The sequence below is a fragment of the Xenopus laevis genome, chromosome 7L, assembly GCF_017654675.1.
Source record: "Xenopus laevis strain J_2021 chromosome 7L, Xenopus_laevis_v10.1, whole genome shotgun sequence".
NCBI lineage: Eukaryota > Metazoa > Chordata > Amphibia > Anura > Pipidae > Xenopus > Xenopus laevis.
Window position 1 is genome coordinate 69,650,923 of NC_054383.1, and position 20,614 is coordinate 69,671,536.

The window sequence follows — 20,614 nt, forward strand, 5'->3', positions numbered from 1 at the left end:
GCCTCCTCTTAAATGATAGTAAAGGTGGATTTTGAAACACAGGTAACCCTGGACAAGCCACTTTCAAAATGTCCCAAAGCCTATTAACTATTTTTCCGAATTCTGTAGACAAGATATTGTAGTTACTCACAAAGGCCAATATCTCACCTTTTTTGGTCTTTTCTGTCTGGGACATTACTTCCCCATTGTATTTCTCCAATGCTTTTCTTGAGTAACCCCTAACAATTAGTTTATTCTCCATTTCATCCAGCCTGTTTGTCAAGATGTCATCTTCAGATACTAGTACAGAAGCCCAAAATATAATATACAATATTTCTAGCCTACTTCTTTAGTTAAGCTTTAGTTCTCCTTTAAGCAAATATGTCCGTAATAGAGAATCTCAGTAAAAAAATTAAAGTTTTCAAATTGACCCCATCAGACAAAAAAATAATGCTCTGTGAGGCTACAATTTTACGGTTATTCTTTTTATTACTTAACTTCCTATTCAGTGCCTGGCCTACTGATATTCTACTGATATTCCAGTCTTTTATCCTAGCCTGGTTGCTAGGGTAAATTAGACTATAGCAACCAGGTAGTTGCTATAACTAGAGAGTTGCTGAACAGGAAGCTAAATAATTGAAAATAAAAAAGAAGACCTAAAAACAACCCCTACAATAATTAAGGCCATCTGCTTGTACAGCATCTCCTTGTGGTTAAAGGAACAGTTCAGTGTAAAAATAAAAACTTAATGAAAAGTCTATACAAAATAAAAACCTCTCTCCTCTTCAATGAGCACTAAAACAGTTCTGTCCAAGATTTTCTATGATATAAGTCAATTACCTGCTATTTAACATGTTTCCATGCCGGGCTTCCAGCTGATCAGCACAACAGTATAACAGTGGAAACGGAGTTGTAAAAATACCAAGCTTTAGTGAACAGATCAGCCATTAGGCCTTTTTAACATAGTTACGTATTTTTTCAGATGTATTTTATTGATTTTTCTATCATAAAATAGCTAAAATACAAGTATTGCCATGTAATATTACTCCTGTAGTAATTTAGTCTTACAGTGTAACCCCATTACTTATGCATCTTTTTTTTCCTACTTCTTCCATAAGCCGTTACCTGACAAAGGCCTTTCACTTATGGTCAAAACAAGATAAGTTTTCATCAACTTTCATTACTAATCTTATCTCTCACACGGAGACTGAACACACTGCTCCTGCATGGATGATACTGTCTAAAGTTGCAGGCTCCTCACCAAAGTTGGATTACACCAAAATTCTTCAGTCTTGGGAGCGTGTCAGCAGGTGGGAAAGGGCCTATTTTCTTAACTTAAAGTAAAAACCTAAAAAGTCCCAATTATCATTTAGGGCATTTCCTGTCTCTGATATGTAATATCCGTTCATTTTTCTCCCCAGACAAACAGATGCAGACATCAACACCACTGGGCACATTTTGTGTGTAATTGGTCACATCGCTAAGCACCTCCCTGCAGACACTAGGACACACTTAATAGGTGAGAATATTTTGGGGAAAAGGGGGGGTGTGTGGAGAAATAATAATTTAAGTAATGGCAAGTAGTGCAGAGGTTGTAAAACACACACAAGTGTGAGCTGCAATTATGCAGGTTTTTTTTCTTAACCATAAATCTTTTGAACTTGAAAAGCATTTATTTTTTTCAAAAAACCTTCTAAGCTGCCACCTAAGCTGTTTTTATTCTTCCATGTGTATTTTTTTTGTAGTGTATATTTTAACAAGGTTGTGCTTTTTGCTAGGATTTATAGTCAAGGTTTTGATGTCCTTACAGTGCTTTCTTTTCTTTGGTAGATCATGTAAAGTCCTGGTTAAAAGAATTTAAGTCTTCACCAGAAGTGATAAGTCCTGCAGTGGAAGCTTTGCAGAAACTCTGCCATGCACAGACTGATAAACCAGAAGATGTGCAGGTAATATCTTATTAATTTCTGCAGCTGCTCCGTTTTTTTCATGTATATTGTCTTCTTTGGAAATGTTTATTGGGATCATAGATCTTTAAAAGAACAATTGTTTTATGCAAAGGAAACATATACTCGCTTGTTTTTTCCTTCCATGTTGATATCCATTATTCACAGAAAGCCTTATTTATCGTCCTACAGGTATGGGATCTGTTAGCTGGAAACCTTTTATACAGAAAGGTCAAAATTACGAGAATGCCATCTCCCATAAACTCCTTTTTATCTAAATAAATCCAAATTTTAAAAATGATTTCCTTTTTCTCTGTAGTAGTAATAGAGTACAATAATAAAACAACCCTCTTATCCAGAAAACACCAGGTCCCATGCATTCTAGATAATAGAAGCCATACCTGTATTTACATTTTGGGTGAGAGGCACTATTGATGAGGTGATGTTAGACATAGCTTCCAGTGAACGTGTTCTTTGGTGGCAACTCTTCTGATAAGTGATAATGCTTACTTATCTTTTTCTTATGAATTTTGTGACAACAGCACCGCCTGCTGGTCAGTTTCCAACCAGTGTGACCACCAAGTAGTCAAGGAAGTTGTCAAAAGAGAGAAAGAGGCTGCTCTGATGTTCTTCTGCTTAGGAAAGAAAAATTTCTCAAATCTTTCCTAAGCAGAAGAACATCAGAGCAGCCTCTTTCTCTCTTCTGACAACTTCCTTGACTACTTGATGGTCTGACTGGTTGGAAACTGACCAGCAGGTGGTGCTGTTGTAACAAAATTCATTCATATTAACAGTTACATGTATCCCTTTATATCTTGGAACTAAAACAAAATAAATAATACATGTAAATTACAAAGATGTTTAGAATAGCACTCTCAACAATTTTACTTTCACTTATTTTAAAAGTTTACTTATCCTTTGAAATGGACTCTTTGGGAGATAGCCTTCCCATAATTTGAAGCTTTCTGGAGAACATGTTTCTGGATAATAGATCCCATACTTGTACTGGGCCGATACATGATATTGGGTGAAGTAATCACTGGTTCTCCCATGAGGGGAATCCTTTAGTTTAATTGACTCAAGACTTTGAATATGAGTTTTGCTCACATGTTTGACCTACCACAGGTGTTGCCACACTGGTGATTGATCGGTATATTTTGCCAGTCAATCGAATGGGCAGTTCAATCAGTGCATAGTCCGCATAGTGCCCCTGAGCATACATTTTCAAAATCTGTCTTGTGTCTCTAAGGTAGTGATGTGTGGGCCAACCGCAAATGTTTTGTCGTGTATGACGTAGAGTGATATTCTGAGACAATTTGCAATTGGTTTTAATTATTTATTATTTACTGTTTTTGTTATTTAGCTTTTTATTCAGCAGCTCTTTAATTTGCGTTTTAAGCAATCTGATTGCTAGGGTGCAAAGTCCCCTAGTAACCATGCAATCATATGAATAAGAGACTGGAATATGAAAAGGAGAGGGCCTAAATAGAAAGATGAGTAATAAAAAGTAACAATACATTTGTAGCCTTACAGAGTATTTGCTTTTTAGAAGGGGATCAGCGACGCTCATTTGACAGCTGCAAAGAGTCAGAATAAAAAGGCAAATAACTATATAAACCATAAAAAATAAATAAAGAAAACCAATTTAAAAGTTGCTTAAAATTTGCCATTCTATAACATACTTAAAGATGAACCACCCCTTAATTAAATATAAACTTGATTCAATCAGATCACAGAAAAACTCAAAGTCGAACGAAAAACTCCAAATCACTCAAATTTTTCGGGGTGTTTCACAAAATTGCTCTAATTTTTCGAGTCTTTGCCCGAAAACCCTCAAAAAAGTCGGATTTTCAGGCTACACCCAGCGCAGACCACGAAAACTTAAAATTGACATAGGTGGCTCTCCAAACAGGACCTCAACAGTTCTGAGATGGCGGATTTTCGGATTCAGGCTTTTTTTTCCAGCATCAGAGTATAATACATTTTGGGAAAAAAAGTTTTTCCTCTAAAAATTCAAGGTTTCAAAAAGGTCACAACTCGACCTTCAATAAATAACCCCCTAATTGTCTTTAGGATCTTTTGAATGATGTATGCGGTGAGATCGTCTCAGCTTGTGAACATCACATCTCATCTGTTGTAATGGCTGATTGCAAAGATGAACCGCTTGACCAAGATTTACTGGTGAGTTGACCTTTAATTTATTATGTTTTTATTCCTGTATTTTTTTATGAAAGAAGACAAACCTTCCACTTATTCACTAAAGTTTAAAGAAAGGTCTGAAGCACAGTGCTCATGGTAGCTTCCCCCTAAAATTGAAGCATTAGGCTCTATTCAGGGTGCTGAAACCAAACGTGATGTTTTTGCTTGAAGAGATGTGGTGATAGTTTATCTCTTCTCCTACACGTGTTGGCATCCTTTGAGTTTTCATTGAAATATTAGAGCAAGTCATCACTCAAAGTGGAACAATGTTAGTCACAGGCTTAGATCTTAGGGCTTACACTCCACTTTAGCATTTTCAAACATATGTAATAATTTCTTTGTGCGCTATGCACTAGATGTATAGAAATGGGCTAACATGTTTTTATAAGTAAGATGGGCTTTTTAAAGGGGAACCTGACTGAAAATTTAAAAAGCCGGAATAGTTGAGGGAAATGCTATTTTTGTCTCCCTCCATTATGAAGTTATGCATGTATATTTCTTAGGTAAAACACCTCTTTACTCTTGGGGAAGTTGCCCAGCTCTGCCCTGCAAAGGTGGAGAAACGTGTCTTGCTGCTGGTTCAATCCATATTGGCCTCATCTGTAACCACAGAACAAAGTGAGTACTTAAGTTTGCTTCCAGATTTCCAAGGCACTTACCGTATATACTCGAGTATAAGCCGTCCCGAGTATAAGCCGAGGTACCTAATTTTACCTCCAAAAACGGGGAAAGCTTATTGACTCGAGTATAAGCCTAGGGTGAGAAATGCAGCAGCTTCTGGTAAGTTTCAATAAAAAAATTGAGGGTTTCTGCTCCCATTGGAGGTGCCGGCGTCTCGTTTTCGGATGCCGGCGACCATTCTTGGACGCCGGCAAATATTCTTGGAGACTATTCTTAGTCGCCGGCGACTATTTTTAGGCGCCGGCTAATATTCTTAGGTGCAAGCGACTATTCTTAGATGCAGACGACTATTCGTAAGCGCCGGCGACCGTTTTTGCGCTTGACCCGAGTATAAGCCGAGGTAGAGTTTTTCAGCATATTTTGGGGGCTGAAAAACTCGGCTTATACTCGAGTTTATACGGTATCTTGCTTATTGATACATTTGGTTCATATTCTCTAGATTCCTGCCATTCCGATGCTGAGGATCCTCCAGTTTCCCAACCACTCTCACAGTTCAAAGGTTCCAACATGCCTCCTCTGATCAGGGCTCATGCTTTCATAACACTCGGTAGGATCAAAATTGTTTTTATTTACAGAAAGAGACTGTGGAAAAATAACTGTAGTATATAGTTTATAGTATAGTTTATGAGAACAGATGTTGCATGAGAATGTTAAGAGGGGAATACTGTTATAGACCTTTTAAATGCACCTTTTCCCATAAATTGCTGTAAATATACTAAAATCTGCTGTATATATTTTTAAAAATCAATATTTCTCTAATAATAGTATGTCCATTTCCGCTGTACTTGCCCAGTGCTACAACAATAGCACCCAGACACCTGTCTGTAAAATATCTAATTCCTAAACTAAGGCTGTTAACATGTAGTCGGACCACCTAGTGTAGACTTAGCACTAGATTTTGGAACATTGTTAGTGTAATATGCTGCTGTTCAACTACAATAGCATTAGCAAGGCTAGAGATTCAGTCTTGGCTTGCTTCTGATTCATAACCAAGTGTTTCTGTAGGCTAGTCTAGTTACAGTATGCATTTCCATCTGCATCTGAGCAAACTTGCTTTATGTAGGAACATTATCTTGCTAAAACAGGAAAAAGCATCCTATAAACTGTTGTCCACAAAGTAACAACCAAGAATTAGCAAGGCATTGATTGCTGTACCATTAACGTTTGCTTTTATAGAGCGCAGGGGTCCTAAGCCAAACCACAAAAAATAGCCCAAGATTCGGGAACTATGGAATAGACAGCACTGCCAATGGCCGTGTGTCTTTTTCCTTTATGTTTTAAACCCCTGATGGATTAGGAATAATCTAGTCACAGACACAGAAATTATTTGTAATTTATTTATTATACATAAACTAAAATACTTACTGGGGTATTGTTTCACTTACAGGAAAACTCTGTCTACAACACGAAGATCTGGCTAAAAAATGCATTCCTGCACTTGCCAGAGAGCTTGAGGTTTGCGATGACGTGGCCATTCGCAACAATGTTATTATTGTGATATGTGACCTGTGCATCCGTTACACTACAATGGTGGATAGGTACATTCCCAATGTTTCCGTCTGCCTTCGAGACAGAGACCCCTTCATCCGCAAGCAAACTCTTATCATGCTGACCAACCTTCTGCAGGTAGGTGTGGTTTTCCAAATACAAAACCACACTAGAGTACATCATTTCCTCTATTACTTTTTTATTTTTCTATATATCCCCTTTATGTATACACTTTAAATGTGAGCTGCAAATACACACCATATTAAGGGGCCCATTTACTAAGGGTCAAAGTGAATTTTCAAATTTCGAAGTCATTTTTGGGTACTTCGACCATCGAATAAGCCAAATTTGACTCGAATTGAAAATACTTCACAAATTCGACCATTCGAAAATCGAAGTACTGTCTCTTTAAAAAACGTCAACACTTCGCCACCTTAAACCTGCGAAATGTTAGCCTATGGGAACCTCCTAGAACCTATAGGCAGTATTTTGAGAAGACAAAGGATTTTTTTGTAAAATCGTACGACTGTACGATCTTAAAAATCCTTCGACTTTGAATGTCGGACTACCCTATTTGATGGTCGAATTTCAACGTTTTTTTTTTTTTTTTCACTTTGAAATTGGACCCTTGATAAATCTGCCCCTAAGTTTTGACCTTTATTCATTTGTTTTGTAGTTTGAGCTAATATTCGCAAAATATAATTATACAGTATGAATTTCTGTTCTTTCTTTAACCTCAGGAAGAATTTGTTAAATGGAAAGGCTCACTCTTCTTCAGATTTGTCAGTGTGCTAGTGGATCCTGACCCAGAAATAGCCAAGTAAGTTGCCGCATAAGTTTTAGGAGTAGATACTATTTTGTTAAGTTTGTGTTATTCTAGTTCTATTTCAAATTAGTGCCATAAGATGATAGCACACAGTGCATTTCAATCTCCTTGTTCCTCTCAAAGACAGCTACAAAGATCAAAATAACCCTTTAATATCCATTTGCTGTGCATATCCTAAACTGTGCAATTGCCAAATGAATGGAATGTGGCTTCCAGCAGGTAAAGACATTTTAGTTACTGCACTGCTCACTAAAAGGACCATGGCAATGAAGATGTCCAGCATGTCATCTGCTTTAAATAAGGAACCAAGAAAAGAAGTGAGAGTCTCTGCCTCTAATCCCAACTTCATAAACCTTGACTGCTTTTATTCATTTTTTAAAAGGGTGGTTCACCACTAATTAACTTAGTATAATGTAGATATTTATATTGTAAAATAATGTTTTTTTAAATTAAGGTTTTTGTTCAACACCTCTTCGGTGTGGAATTTCAGTAGTTATCTGGATGATAGGGTGCATTTTACCCTAGTAACCAGGCAGTGGTTTGAATGAAAGGCTGGAATATAAATATCAGAGGACCCAAATAAGTGATAAAAAAGTAACAATAACAAAATAATTGTAGCCTCACAATAGACTAGAGGTTTTTTTGGCAGCTGGGGTCAGTTTTTTTTGACAGCTGAAAAGAGGCAGAAGGAGAAGACAAATGTTTAAAAAAAAACTATAGGAAAATGAAAGCAAATTTTAAAGTTTCTAGGAATAGGCCATTCTATAACACTAAAAGTTAACTCAAATGTCAACAACCCCTTTAAGAACATTTTGTCTTCTGCTTTTTCCATTTTCTAGGTTTGGGGAGTTTTGTCTGGTTCATCTGCTCCTGAAGAGGAATCCTGTTATGTTTTCTCAGCATTTTATAGAATGTATATTCCATTTCAACTGTTATGAGAAACATGAGAAGTACAATAAATTTGCACAGACAAAAAGGTACGAGCTGCATAATTATGTTGTACTTTCATATCCTTTATCTACACCTTGCAAACTTTTAATTATTCTGCCAGGGAGAGGACCCTTTTCTCTCTGAAGGGCAAAGAGAACAAGGACAAGCGAATGAAGATCTATAAGTTCCTCCTGGAGCACTTCACAGATGAACAGAGATTTAACTTGACCACCAAGATCAGCCATAATGTATTAGGTATGCTGGATTGTGCTTTAAACCCCACCAATATGCCTGATATAATGAGCAAGTACAAGTACGGGACCTGTTACCTAGAATGCTGGGGGTTTCTGGATAACGGATCTTTCCGTGATGTGGTTCTTTATACCTTAAGTCTACTAGAAAATCATTAAATAAGCCCAGAAGGCTGGTTTTGCTTCCAATAAGGATTAATATCTTAGTTTGGGTCAAGTACAAGGTACTGTTTTATTATTAGAAAGAAAAAGGAAAGCATTTTAAAAAATTTAGATCTATGGAATCTATGGAAGATGGCCTTTCTGTTATTCAGAGCTATCCGGATAACAGGTTTCCAGATAATGGCTCCCATACCTGTTATATTGATTTGATATAAGTGCAGTCAATTCAGTTAATACGATTTCTAACTTTTTGGGAATTTACTTCCAAAACTACCTTAGTATGCATACAAATTTGGAACTACTGTTCATGGTAAATATAAATGCATATGCTCCGTATATCATCTCTTTTGCCCACTGGTTTCTGTTGTGTAGTGCTTCCTGGCTACCCATATTGTAACTCATTTGGCCTCGCCATGTCCTGCTATTTCTGTTTTGCCCAGCATGCTTTGTGGATGGGATTTTACCTATTGATATGGAAGCCAATGAATTGCTGTCTGACATTTTTGACATAATGAGCAGTAAAGAAATTAAGCTATCTGCGATGAGATCGAAACCCGGAGAAGACGTTGGTGCTGATGATGATGAGATGGCAATGGCTAATGCAGTAATGCAGGCAGCACAGAAAAAACTTATCTCTCAGGTCAGTGACCTTTGTAATTTCAGATGATGGGCAATAACAAAACCTTCTCCTGCACTTTTCGCTTCTTGTTGCATACCTGACAGAAATGATATCCTTATATAGGTGCAAAAGAAGAACTTTGTTGAGAACATTATTCCCATTATAACTTCACTGAAGGGGTTCCTTGAGCAGCACCGGATTCCTGCTGTGAGAGATCTCATGAACTATTTGCGGGTATGTACCTAGGCAAGTGAGTATTGCACATTCTACTTTTTGGCTAATGGGTCCTTCAGCAGCGTTACTTTTCTTGTCATGCAGGAGATGATGCAGGACTATCGGGATGAGATTAAAGACTTTTTTGCTGCGGATAAGCAACTAGCCGCGGAACTGGAATACGATATGAAAAAGTATGAGGAGCAACTGGAAAGAGAGCAAGAGGAAAATGTGCAGAATCCCCCTTCTGCTGAAAGCACTGGATCCCCAAAGGTATTCGGGTTTTGTGATTGTTTATTGTATGAAAGTAAAGCATTTTTGGTGTATTCAAGCTTATTATGGAATACTTGAAGCTTATATATTTTTTGTTGACAATGTCTGTTCACATGGAGGTATGAACAATAAAGTTGCTAGATATTGCTCTTGTAAATAGAGGACTGTATAAGTTACCGAAAGGCCATCTCCCATAGACTCAGTTTTATCTAAATAATCCAAATTTTTTTCTCTGTAATAAAAAAAACTACCAAACTAAGATATAATTAATCCTTATTGGAAGCAAAACCAGCCTGGGTTATTTAATGTTTACATGATTTCCTAGTAGATTTAAGGTATGAAGATACAAATTACGTAAAGATCCTTAATCCAGAAAACCCCAGGTCCCCAGAATTCTGTATAATAGGTCCCATGTCTTTATACAGTCCTATGAAAAAGTTTGGGAACCCCTCTCAGTCTGCATAATAGTTTACTCCCCTTTCAACAAAAAAGAGAACAGTGGTATGTCTTTCATTTCCCAGGAACATCTGAGTACTGGGGTGTTTTCTGAACAAAGATTTTTAGTGAAGCAGTATTCAGTTGTATACAATTAAATCAAATGTGAAAAACTGGCTGTGCAAACATTTGGGAACCCTTGTAATTTTGCTAATTTGACTGCTCAATACTGATTAGTGGCAACACCTAATTGTTTGGATTAGCTTGTTAAAGCTGGCCATAGACGTATAGATTTACCTTCAAATCGGACGAACGATTGTTCAGTGCCATCTCCCGACCTGATACTAACCATTCACATCAAATAAAGTAGTAAAAGAACAGATCAGGCAATGGCCTGCCCTTGACAGCAATCGTATGAAATTTATGTCCGACAAAAGCTGGTGACAGTCTCCCACTGATATTGTCAATACATGAGATATTATTGGTAGCCAAAATAAATTCTCTAGCCTGTCCGAACAACTGAACGACAGATTACCATCTCACGAAAAATGTCGGGACACCACACGTGGCCCGAAAATCATAAAAATATTTGTGTCTATGGCCAGCTTAAAGGAGAAGGAAAGAACAAGAATGGATTGCACACTCAATTTTCAAAAATCAAAAAAAGTGAAGTGCCCCTGAGGAAGACCACTTTTTTCTGAAATAAATATTATTTACTTTTTTGGAATTTTGAAAAATAAGTGTGAAATCCATTCTTGTTCTTTTGTATATTGAAGACCCTCATGGGGAGTCACCTATGGATTAGAACCTCATACTTTTTTTCTAGGGTGTGCACCTTCTTACTCTATTCTTAAAAGAGAAAGAAAGTCATACTGCACTTGGGGGTGCCAAATGTTAGGCACCCCCAAGTGATTGTATTGACTTACCTGAAACCCGCAGGCCGGTGCTCCCATCAGCAGAAAACCGGGGTTCTACCAGTGAGCACCACGGAACGATCCTCTTCCGGCTTCATCTTGCTTCGATTCCAGGGGCAAACGCATGTGCAGTTGAAAGAGCTGACTTTTTAGTTAAAGTTTGGCTTCTACTGCGCATATGCGGCCGCACGAAAAAAGAGGAAGACGGAAGAGAATTAAAAAAAAAACAAAAAACATTTGGTACACCCAAGTGTAAGGTCACTTTCCTTCTCCTTTAAGCCTTGAACTTCATAGGCAGGTGTGTCCAATCATGAGAAAGGGTATTTAAGGTGGCCAATTGCCAAAAGTTGTGCTTCTGTTTGACTCTCCTCTGAAGAGTGACAGCATGAGATCCTCAAAGCAAATCTCAAAAGATCTGAAAACAAAGATTTGTTTAGTATAATGGTTTAGGGGAAGGCCACAAAAAGGTTTAACCTTTTAAACGCCAAGAAAGTAGCTCCTACGTTCTGGCTTAAAAAGGCTGTAAGTGCCAGGAACGTAGGAGCTACGTTCTCTGTTTAAAGGGCTGCCTCTCTGCACTTCTGGCAAAATCGTGCAGAGAGGCTCTTCTGGCTGCTCAACCCCTAGGGGGCAGGACCCGACTTCTTACCTCCTCCTGTGTGCTGTATGCTGCTCCAGGGCCGCCATTAGAAATCACGGGACCCCGTACAACAAAATGTTCAGGGCCCCCAAGCCCACCCCAGATCCCGCCCACTCCACACTACAGTTAAAAGACCACATAGACGTCAGTGCTAAAAAAAAGTTAACCCCCCCCCACACACACACACAAGTTATAAAAAGCTAGTGATGGTCAGGCCCCCTTATAAGTTAAAAAAAAAACTGTGCTTCCAGGGCCCCCCATAAATTTTATTTTTTTTAAAAAAAATTGGTGATCAGGGCCCCCTACAAGTTAAAAAAAAAAAGTAATTGGTGATCAGGGCCCCCCTATAAGTTAAAAAAAAACATTTGCGACCAGGGCCCCCCATAAAAAGCTGTACAGGGATTGGATAAAGGGATCCAATCCCAATGCAGATTTACCGGGACTTATTCTTAAAGGACCAATGAGGTTACAGCAAATCTTAATAGGAGAAAATTGTCTGTGCACAGAGCTGCTGTGCAGCACGTTGAAAGCAGGGGGGCTCGGCTAATCAAGTAAGTGAAGCATGGCCGGGCCCTGTGCTGCTCCCCCAGTGCTGCTTCTTCCTGGACCCGGCCTCACGTCAATATTTAGGGTTTTTTTCAATTGTATGTACGAAATTAGGTGAGATTAATGCGGCCAATTGCAATAATTTTAGACAATTTTCAGAAATGTCACAAAAACCGCTGCCTTTAGCGTTTCTTTGCAGAATGGTAATTTGGCGTAGAAAGACATAATTACCTATTCATCAGAATGTGTACTTTCAAAAAATATATGGTTTTGGGGGGCCTTTGTGCTGTTAGGAGGGTCTTGTGGCATATAATAAGCAGTCTGGGTCAATGTTCACAGAAGGCAAATTGGCAGCCGAGAAAATTCATATGCACTATTTATATTTGGGGTTCGCACGTGCCAGCTGCTTTGGTATATCTATGCATATTGGGCATCAAACTGTTCAGTAGACCCTTGGTGTCAATATTTATGGTGATTTACAGTTGAATGGAAATAGTTTAGATAAATGAACAGCTGCCTTTAGCTTATCTTTGCAGTTTGATAGCTTGGAGTACAAAGACATGCATACCCATTTTAGATATGTCCGAATATGTACTTTCCAAAAATATATGGTTTTCTGGGGGGAACATACATTTTTATACTTTTGCCCCTCGAAAAATGCTGTAAATGTGCTGATTTTGCAGTATCTAGAATTATAGAACTGTCTTCATTCTGGGACCCCTATACGCCACATACTTGGGTGTACCTATGCTTATTGGGTATCAAACTGTTCAGACCACGAGCTTTCATGTTTAGGGGGTTTAATCTCGGTATGTATTGATATGTTGGAGATACGATGCTTTAGACTGGACACTTTGAGGTATTTTTTTAAAAAATTTAACACATTTTCTAATTTTAGGAAAGAATTGCATCTTGGTAGTTTTGAGTACAAATATATATTTACCCATTTTGAACTCTTTAGAATCTGTTCTTTCCAATAATCGTCGTTTTTTTAGGGTAAACCTACTGTTAGTGGAATGTTTGGCATTGAAATCAGATGTATGCAGTTATGTGGAACGGTACTTTGCTGCTTCTAGTTTTTGCTCTATAAAAGTGAGAAATCTCCATAAAACTATATATATTTGGTATTGGCGCGTTCGAGAGACACAGAACTTTCCAAATCTGCTGTGTTCTCATGCATAAAATTTATTTTTCTGATACCTTATATACTCGAGTATAAGCCGACCCGAGTATAAGCCGAGGTACCTAATTTTACCTACGAAAACTTATTGACTCTAGTATAAGCCTAGACACAACTACAGCCCTGTCTCCCAGCAGCGCACACAGGTTACAGGCTACAAAGCGACCCCCCCCAGCGATCAACCGGACTTCTTTGCAAAGTTGATGGTGACAGAGAATTGCCAAACGGATTACTGTGTGCATTGTCCCACTGTCCCACTACCATGTGCAGAGGGTGCTGTTTGATATTGCCATCACTGTTAATCTTTCGTATAACCAACAGAGTGTGATATTTCAGTCACTGTTATTCTTTCATATAACCAACAGAGGGCGCTGTGTGATATTGCAGTCACTGTTATTCTTTCATATAACCAACAGAGGGTGCTGTGTGATATTTCAGTCACTGTTATTCTTTCATATAACCAACAGAGGGCGCTGTGTGATATTGCAGTCACTGTTATTCTTTCATATAACCAACAGAGGGCGCTGTGTGATATTGCAGTCACTGTTATTCTTTCATATAACCAACAGATGGCGTTGTGTGATATTGCAGTCACTGTTATTCTTTCATATAACCAACAGAGGGCGCACTGTTATTCTTTCATATAACCAACAGTGGGCATTGTGGGATATTGCAGTCTCTCCCCAAGTGTACTGTTGGTATAGGAATGATTAAAAGTGACTGCAATCTCAGCTACTCAGGTTGGGTAACGCTGACCCGAGTATAAGCCGAGGTAGACTTTTTCAGCACATTTTGGATGCTGAAAAACTCGGCTTATACTCGGGTATATACGGTATATGTGTTTGTATCATGCAAAACTGTTTTTTTTTTATACACTTAGAAGCCCATATCTTTTTACAGGAGTGGAATTACAACATAATAACATAGTAACCTATAATAAGCTTAGGTTGTCCTGAAAAATACAATATCTTGTTTTCCTGGGTAAACTAAAAGACCCCCCCCCCCCCCAAGAAAGGCCCCTAAAGTGAAAGAGCACAAAATGTCCAAAATGGTCTGGCAATAAAAGTACCAACTTGTCCAAATTGGCTGGCAGTTAAAAGGTTAAACTGTCAGTTTCAACTGTAAGGAATGTAATCAAGAAATGGAAGGCCACATGCACAGTTGCTGTAAAACCCTGCATTCCAAGAAAAATTTAGTGGAGGTACCATCATGCTGTGGGGCTGTGTGGCTAGTTCAGGGACTGGCGCTCTTGTTAAAGTCAAGGGGCCGGATGAATTCAACCCAATATCAATAAATTCTTCAGAATAATGTTCAAGCATCAGTCACAAAGTTGAAGTTACGCAAGGGGTTGGATATTCCAACAAGACAATGACCCTAAACACACTTCAAAATCTACAAAGGCATTTATGCAGAGGGAGAAGTACAATATCTGGAAAGGCCGTCACAGTCCCCCGACTTAAATATCATGGAAAAGCTATGGGATGATTTGAGGCAGGCTGTCCATGCTCGGCAGCCATCAAATTTAACTGAACTGGAGAGATTTTGTATGGACGAATGGTCAAAAATACCACCATCCGGCATCCAGAATCCAGACACTCATCAAAGGGCTATAGGAGGTGTCTAGAGATTCAACTGTTGACTCTGTTGGGGTGCCCAAATATATGCACCTGTCTAATTTTGTTATGATCTGTTAATCCAATAAATTTTATGTCACTGCTGAAATACTACTGTTTCCATAAGGCATGTTGTATATTAAAAGGAAGTTGCTTCAATGATAAGCAAAACTCCAAAGAAGTAAGAGGGGTTCCCAAACTTTTTCATATGACTGTATAATCTGTATGAATTTGGGGAGGTAGTGTAATCCCAGAGAGGATAAAACAGATTTAATACGGGTATGGGATCCATTACCCGGAAACCTATTATCCACAAAGCTCCGAATTACGGAAAGGCCATCTCCCATAACTCCATTTTAATCAAATAAATCAAATTTAAAAAAAATGTATGTAATAAAAAAACAGTACTTTGTACTTGATCCCAATATAATTAATCCTTATTGGAGGAAAAACATGTTTATTGGGCTTAATTTTTTTTTTTTAGTAGATTTAACGTATGAAGAGCCAAATTCCAGAAAGACCCCGTATGCAGAAAACCCCAGGTCCAAAGCATTCTTTATAAAAGGTCCACTGCGTCCACTGAGAAAAGGTGGCAAAATAAATAACTGACTTTGCTGTATATGTGTATATATGTGAGGAAATGAAATGCATATCCATCTATGGAGAATGCATTAAGTTTCTTAATTAAATAAACCTTTTAATTTTAAGCACAGATATGGGACATATTATCCAGAATGCTCTGGACCTTGAGTTTTTCAGTTAAGGGATCTTTCTGTAATTTGGATCTTCATACCTTAAGGATAAGAAAATCATGTAAATTAAATAAACCCAAAAGGCTGGTTTTACATCCAATAAAGATTAATTGTATCTTAGTTGGGATCAAGTATAAGCTACTGTTTTATTTTTACAGAGAAAAAATAGTTTTTAAAATTTGATTATTTGGATAAAATGTAATCAATAGGAGACAGCCTTAACAAAATTCAAAGCTTTCTGGATAACGGATCCCATACCTGTGCAACTGCTGTTGAGTCTGGACTATGCATTAAATTATACTCCCACAATATACTCTCTTTTTCTGGAGGCATCACAGCAACAATCGTGTGCAAACGTTTCCTGCACAAGAGCCTGCAAGCATTTATGCCTTTATACTGTAGGTGGCGACAAATTGCAAAGGCATTCTTTAGAACGTTCTTGCTTGTTATACCAGAAATTTAGTTACTGTACTCGCTTTTGGAAGAAATTTAATACTATACAAGCTTGCAAATTCTGTGTCTCCTTTTGAATTGAATGGAATGTGTTGGGCACTATGTACTGTTTCCCAGAGCATCTTAAGTAAATTGCTGTACAATTAGAAGCAGATGGTGCTATTCTATTGGTTGCTAATTTGTCTCTTTACCCCATACTGTTTTAAACAGTGATTGTTGTGAGCATTTAATAGTAATCTCTTGACTTTTGTTGTTGCAGGATTCTGTTTTTATGTAATGTAAAAAAATTTTTTTACCAATTATCTTTTTTTTTTTCTGCATTGTTTACTAATATGAACTTATTTTTAATGCTTTTAGGGTTCCCCTAGAGCCGTCAATGCAATTTCATCTCCAAGAAGTCCTAATGCACCAAAATCTCCCCTCTCCACTAATGCACAAACACCTGGAGGGGCTGCACCGTGTACCCCTATAACAACACCTAGGGTCAGCATATTGAAGGGTCAGGGGCCTAGGCCAAGGTAAGTGAACTTTGTAAGTATTGCAGAACACCACTGTCACAATTGCTTCCAGGCAGTGTGTTAATCAAATAGCTTTTTATATTAATTGCAGGCAAATGTCACTCAGTACCCTGGCAATTCTTAATTCTGCAAGAAAGGCTGCGCAGGACAACAAGAAACAGAGAAGCAAGAGCATTGGAGCACAACCCTCAACTCCTTCACCAGCGAGAACAACTAGCAGCAAACAAGGTGCAGATATAAGTAGAAAGAGTAAAGGAAGGAGCAGGAACAGCCTAACATAGCCTGCCCAAAGACGTACAGAATTTATTCCCTGTATGGAAAATGGTTTCGGCAAACGACAGCTCTTACAAATGTGCTCACATACATGTTATTCACATAAACACATGACACTGCATATAAAATAATATCCCTAGTAATAGTTTTAAAATGTTTAGAACATTATATGAATAATGTATTGGTTATATAGTACAGGTAGTTTTTAGTAGCAAGATGAAATTTAGCAGTTTTTAAAAATAATTCCTGTGAATTTGTGCTGGTTTAGTCCTAGTCATCCTAGGCATCACCCTCTCTGGCAGCGATACTCTGTACTTCTGTACTATTCTCAATGGTTATGCACAAGGCCACCACCACAGCAAAGTAGGCCAGGCAAACGCAAAACTCATGCCACTGAATGGAGTGGGTAAAACCGTTATTACAATAGATTTTCTTTAACCTCACACTTCATGCCACTGTTTGTTTGCATGCCAAAACATTACAATCCTCTGGTGAACTGTTTTGTGACCAGTTGTTTGTTTCTGTAGTGACGTTCCGTAGTGAAGATCAGCAGTCGGATAGTTCTCTGGTTGGAAGAATGATCAGTACCCCTGATGGTAAGTTTGAGGCTTTCTAAACGCTGTATGGAAACAAATATATTGTGTATAAGCTAGAAATTCTCTGAAAATATTAACTAGAAGCCCATCAGCAATTCATCTGATGTATACTTATTCTTTCCAATAAACAATACCAGGTGCAGCCTATTCTTCATCCCAGTCTTTTTGTTCTAACTTATTGAGTTTATTTGCTAAGCAGACTCCTCCAGTAGAGACATCATTCTTACCCCTTTTGCTTCACAATAAAGCAGGCTCAGAGAGCTTTCCATGTATGATTTGGTGTCCAGGTCTATAGAATACCTTCTATCAGTATATGCACAGAAAAAAAAATAATCTGGCAACCCCACTCAAATAGTCATAGCAGTATTCAAAAATAGGTAAGTGACAGATATTACCTGTAGGCCACACATTGTTTACATCGGTAAAGTTGCAAGAAATAATGTGGCTTGGTGCTGGAAGTGCTCTCCAGTGTGTGATACATAATAATACATAATGCATAAAACATACACATACAGCAAGGACTTATGGTCTTCTTGTATCTGCAAGAGTTTAAGGGTAAGGACAGACGGGCAGATTCGGGGAGATTAGTTGCCCTGGTGACATCTCCTCTTCGGGGTAAAAATCTCCCCAAATACCTTCCCGCCGGCTATAATGAAAAATCACCAGCGGGATGGCATTCGCGGCACTTCATTTTTCGAAGTCGCCTCGTTATGCTGGTATTCCTGTTTCCTCACAAACTCAAAAACGTACTGGCTACTGATAAAAGTGTTAAAGGAGAAGGAAAGGTAATTTTTAATACCTATACAAATCTGTTGCTTGGATGCCCCTCCCCTGAACCGCTATAGTTTGATGACCAAATTCGGTTTCCGGAACTTATACCGTGCCATTGAAGTTTTTCCCGTTATGGACTCTGCGGCCGCCATGCTGGCCATGTATGCGTCACATCCTGAGTCTCCTTGGCGAAAGTGCGCATGCACAAAATTTACTCCTCCCCATGACCTAAGCGCAAGATAGATATTCTCAAGATCAATCACATTGTTATGGCAACCCGTAGCAATCATTGCTATTGGAACTACAGCGTAAAGAGGTTGCCTTGTATCACCTGACCAGATTAGCATCGCTTGCGTGGGGGAAGTACAGTGATCATATGCGCATGCGCGTGAATGATATGACTGTTTCTGTAAAGTGCTGTTTCTACATGCTGGCACTATATAATTAAAGGGTAATAAATACATTAAAGGGGTTTTTCACCTTTGCGTTAACTTTTACCATGATGTAGAAACTTATATTCTGAAACAGTTTGAAATTGGTCTTCATTTTTTTTATTTGTACTTTTTTAATATTCACATTTTTGTTCAGCAGCTCTCCAGTTTGGCGTTTCAGCAGCTGTTAGGTATCCCAGGTCCAAATTACCTGGCAAACCAGCGATTGGTTTGAATGGGAGGCTGATATATGAATAGGAGATGCTCTGAATACAAAAATAAGTCATAAAAAGTAACCATAAAATTAACAATAAAACTGTAGCCTCATGGAGCAATAAGTCTTTGGCTGCTGGGGTCAGTGACCCACATGTGAAAGCTGCAAAGAGTTGGCTATTCTATAATATACTAACAGTTAACCACCGCTTTAAAAGGGTGAAAGTCCTTCAGTAGTGCAGTGAAAGACTTGATATCAGTCTAACACAGAATCTAGAGAACTGTGGAGGTGCACAAGCTTAATCTAAAAGTACAGTATGGATTACAGTAAAGGGTGTGGTTCACTTTCAAATTACCTTTTAATTTATTGTAGACCTTGGCATTGTAAGATGATTTACTATTGGTACTATTTTGCTTTGAATATTTTGCATTTTGTCTGTTATGCAGTTGCCAGGCTTCACATTTTAACTGATGTCTTGTTTTCAAGTCAGAATGGAAAATGAATATTAGAGGGAATGAACACACACAGTTGGGCAATATAAAAAAGAATAATAAAACTGAAGCTTGAGTCAATCTGTTCTTTAGCTTCTGGGCTCAGTGACATCAAGAACCAGAGAGCATGTTTAGTGACAGGCTGGAGTGAGGCAGAATTGGAAGGCTAACAGTTAATAATAATAAACAATAAGCACAAAAAAATAAAAAAGTTGCATAAAATAGATTCATCTGCATACTAAATGTGTATATAACAATGAGCCCTACAGGTAAATGATATACAAGATTTTCCATTATTATATTTATTTTATAACTACATTAAACATATGTATCTACCTCATGTGTTCTTTGCAGTGACCATTGAAAATGTAACATTTGGAGCTGGGGTCAGCTACATTAGTGCAAGCCAAACACCACTCTCAGGGAGAAGAGGAAGCATCGGATCCCACGAGAAGGAAAGAGATGTACTGTGCATTATGTCTCCTGACAAACCGTAAGTCATGGTTTTCTTTTGACTTGAGCTTTACGGTATGCAGTTGTGGCTAGTATTTAAAAAAAAAAAATATTTGTAAAAAAAAAAAAAGGTCTTTGCAAATGACTTCATAGATGTCAGTGACCAAATAGTTATCAAGTAAGTTGCATATTGGGACACAACGAGGATGACCCCTATAATATAGGGGATGTGGGAGTATAAACAAGGAAGGAAATGGGTAAATAATGGTAAGACTAAGGTTGGATGATATTGGACGACCACGGAGGAGGTGCTATCTGTCCACGCCAATCTTTGAGGCAGCGTACTCCGGGATCTTTTTGGAAGAATCACTCTTTTTGGAAGATAGTCTGTCTTATCTGTGCTATCTGTCGTCTGCATATCCATAAGGTTTTTGGGTAAGTACCTCATTCCAATGTGTTTGGCTTCCATTGCTCATCTGTCAGAAAACTACAAACTTGCTGAACAGTCTGAAATACAAAGGTGTACACAGAGGCTGTTCTGTTAAATTTTTATATGAATGGGGCATGAAAGTCTGTATGAGAATTTCTAAATAAGCACTCATGTTTTGCAAATGGGGCACTTTTTCATCCTTAACCTGGCCTAGGTTAGGACTAGGCCAGGAACATGCATTGCATACTGAATGTTTATTCCTGTGGAACCGATGTGGAATGGATGTTCCCCTGTTCTTTGCTTTTATGTATCCTGTTGTCTCTTGCACGCAGTAAAGTAA

General features: G+C 38.2%; 1 protein-coding gene across 1 annotated transcript in view; it reads left to right on the top strand.

Annotated features, from left to right (window-relative positions):
* The window catches only part of ncapd3.L (non-SMC condensin II complex subunit D3 L homeolog), a 50,567-nt gene that overhangs the window by 26,928 nt on the left and 3,025 nt on the right, over nucleotides 1-20,614 (top strand). Inside the window, 17 exon segments of the mRNA NM_001089625.1 lie at nucleotides 1,098-1,289; nucleotides 1,401-1,498; nucleotides 1,810-1,925; nucleotides 3,996-4,103; nucleotides 4,625-4,739; nucleotides 5,242-5,349; nucleotides 6,190-6,428; nucleotides 7,031-7,110; nucleotides 7,956-8,093; nucleotides 8,168-8,301; nucleotides 8,900-9,099; nucleotides 9,202-9,312; nucleotides 9,397-9,564; nucleotides 16,455-16,615; nucleotides 16,707-16,843; nucleotides 17,416-17,484; nucleotides 19,746-19,884. Of these exon segments, the coding sequence (NP_001083094.1) occupies nucleotides 1,098-1,289; nucleotides 1,401-1,498; nucleotides 1,810-1,925; nucleotides 3,996-4,103; nucleotides 4,625-4,739; nucleotides 5,242-5,349; nucleotides 6,190-6,428; nucleotides 7,031-7,110; nucleotides 7,956-8,093; nucleotides 8,168-8,301; nucleotides 8,900-9,099; nucleotides 9,202-9,312; nucleotides 9,397-9,564; nucleotides 16,455-16,615; nucleotides 16,707-16,843; nucleotides 17,416-17,484; nucleotides 19,746-19,884 (2,313 nt within the window).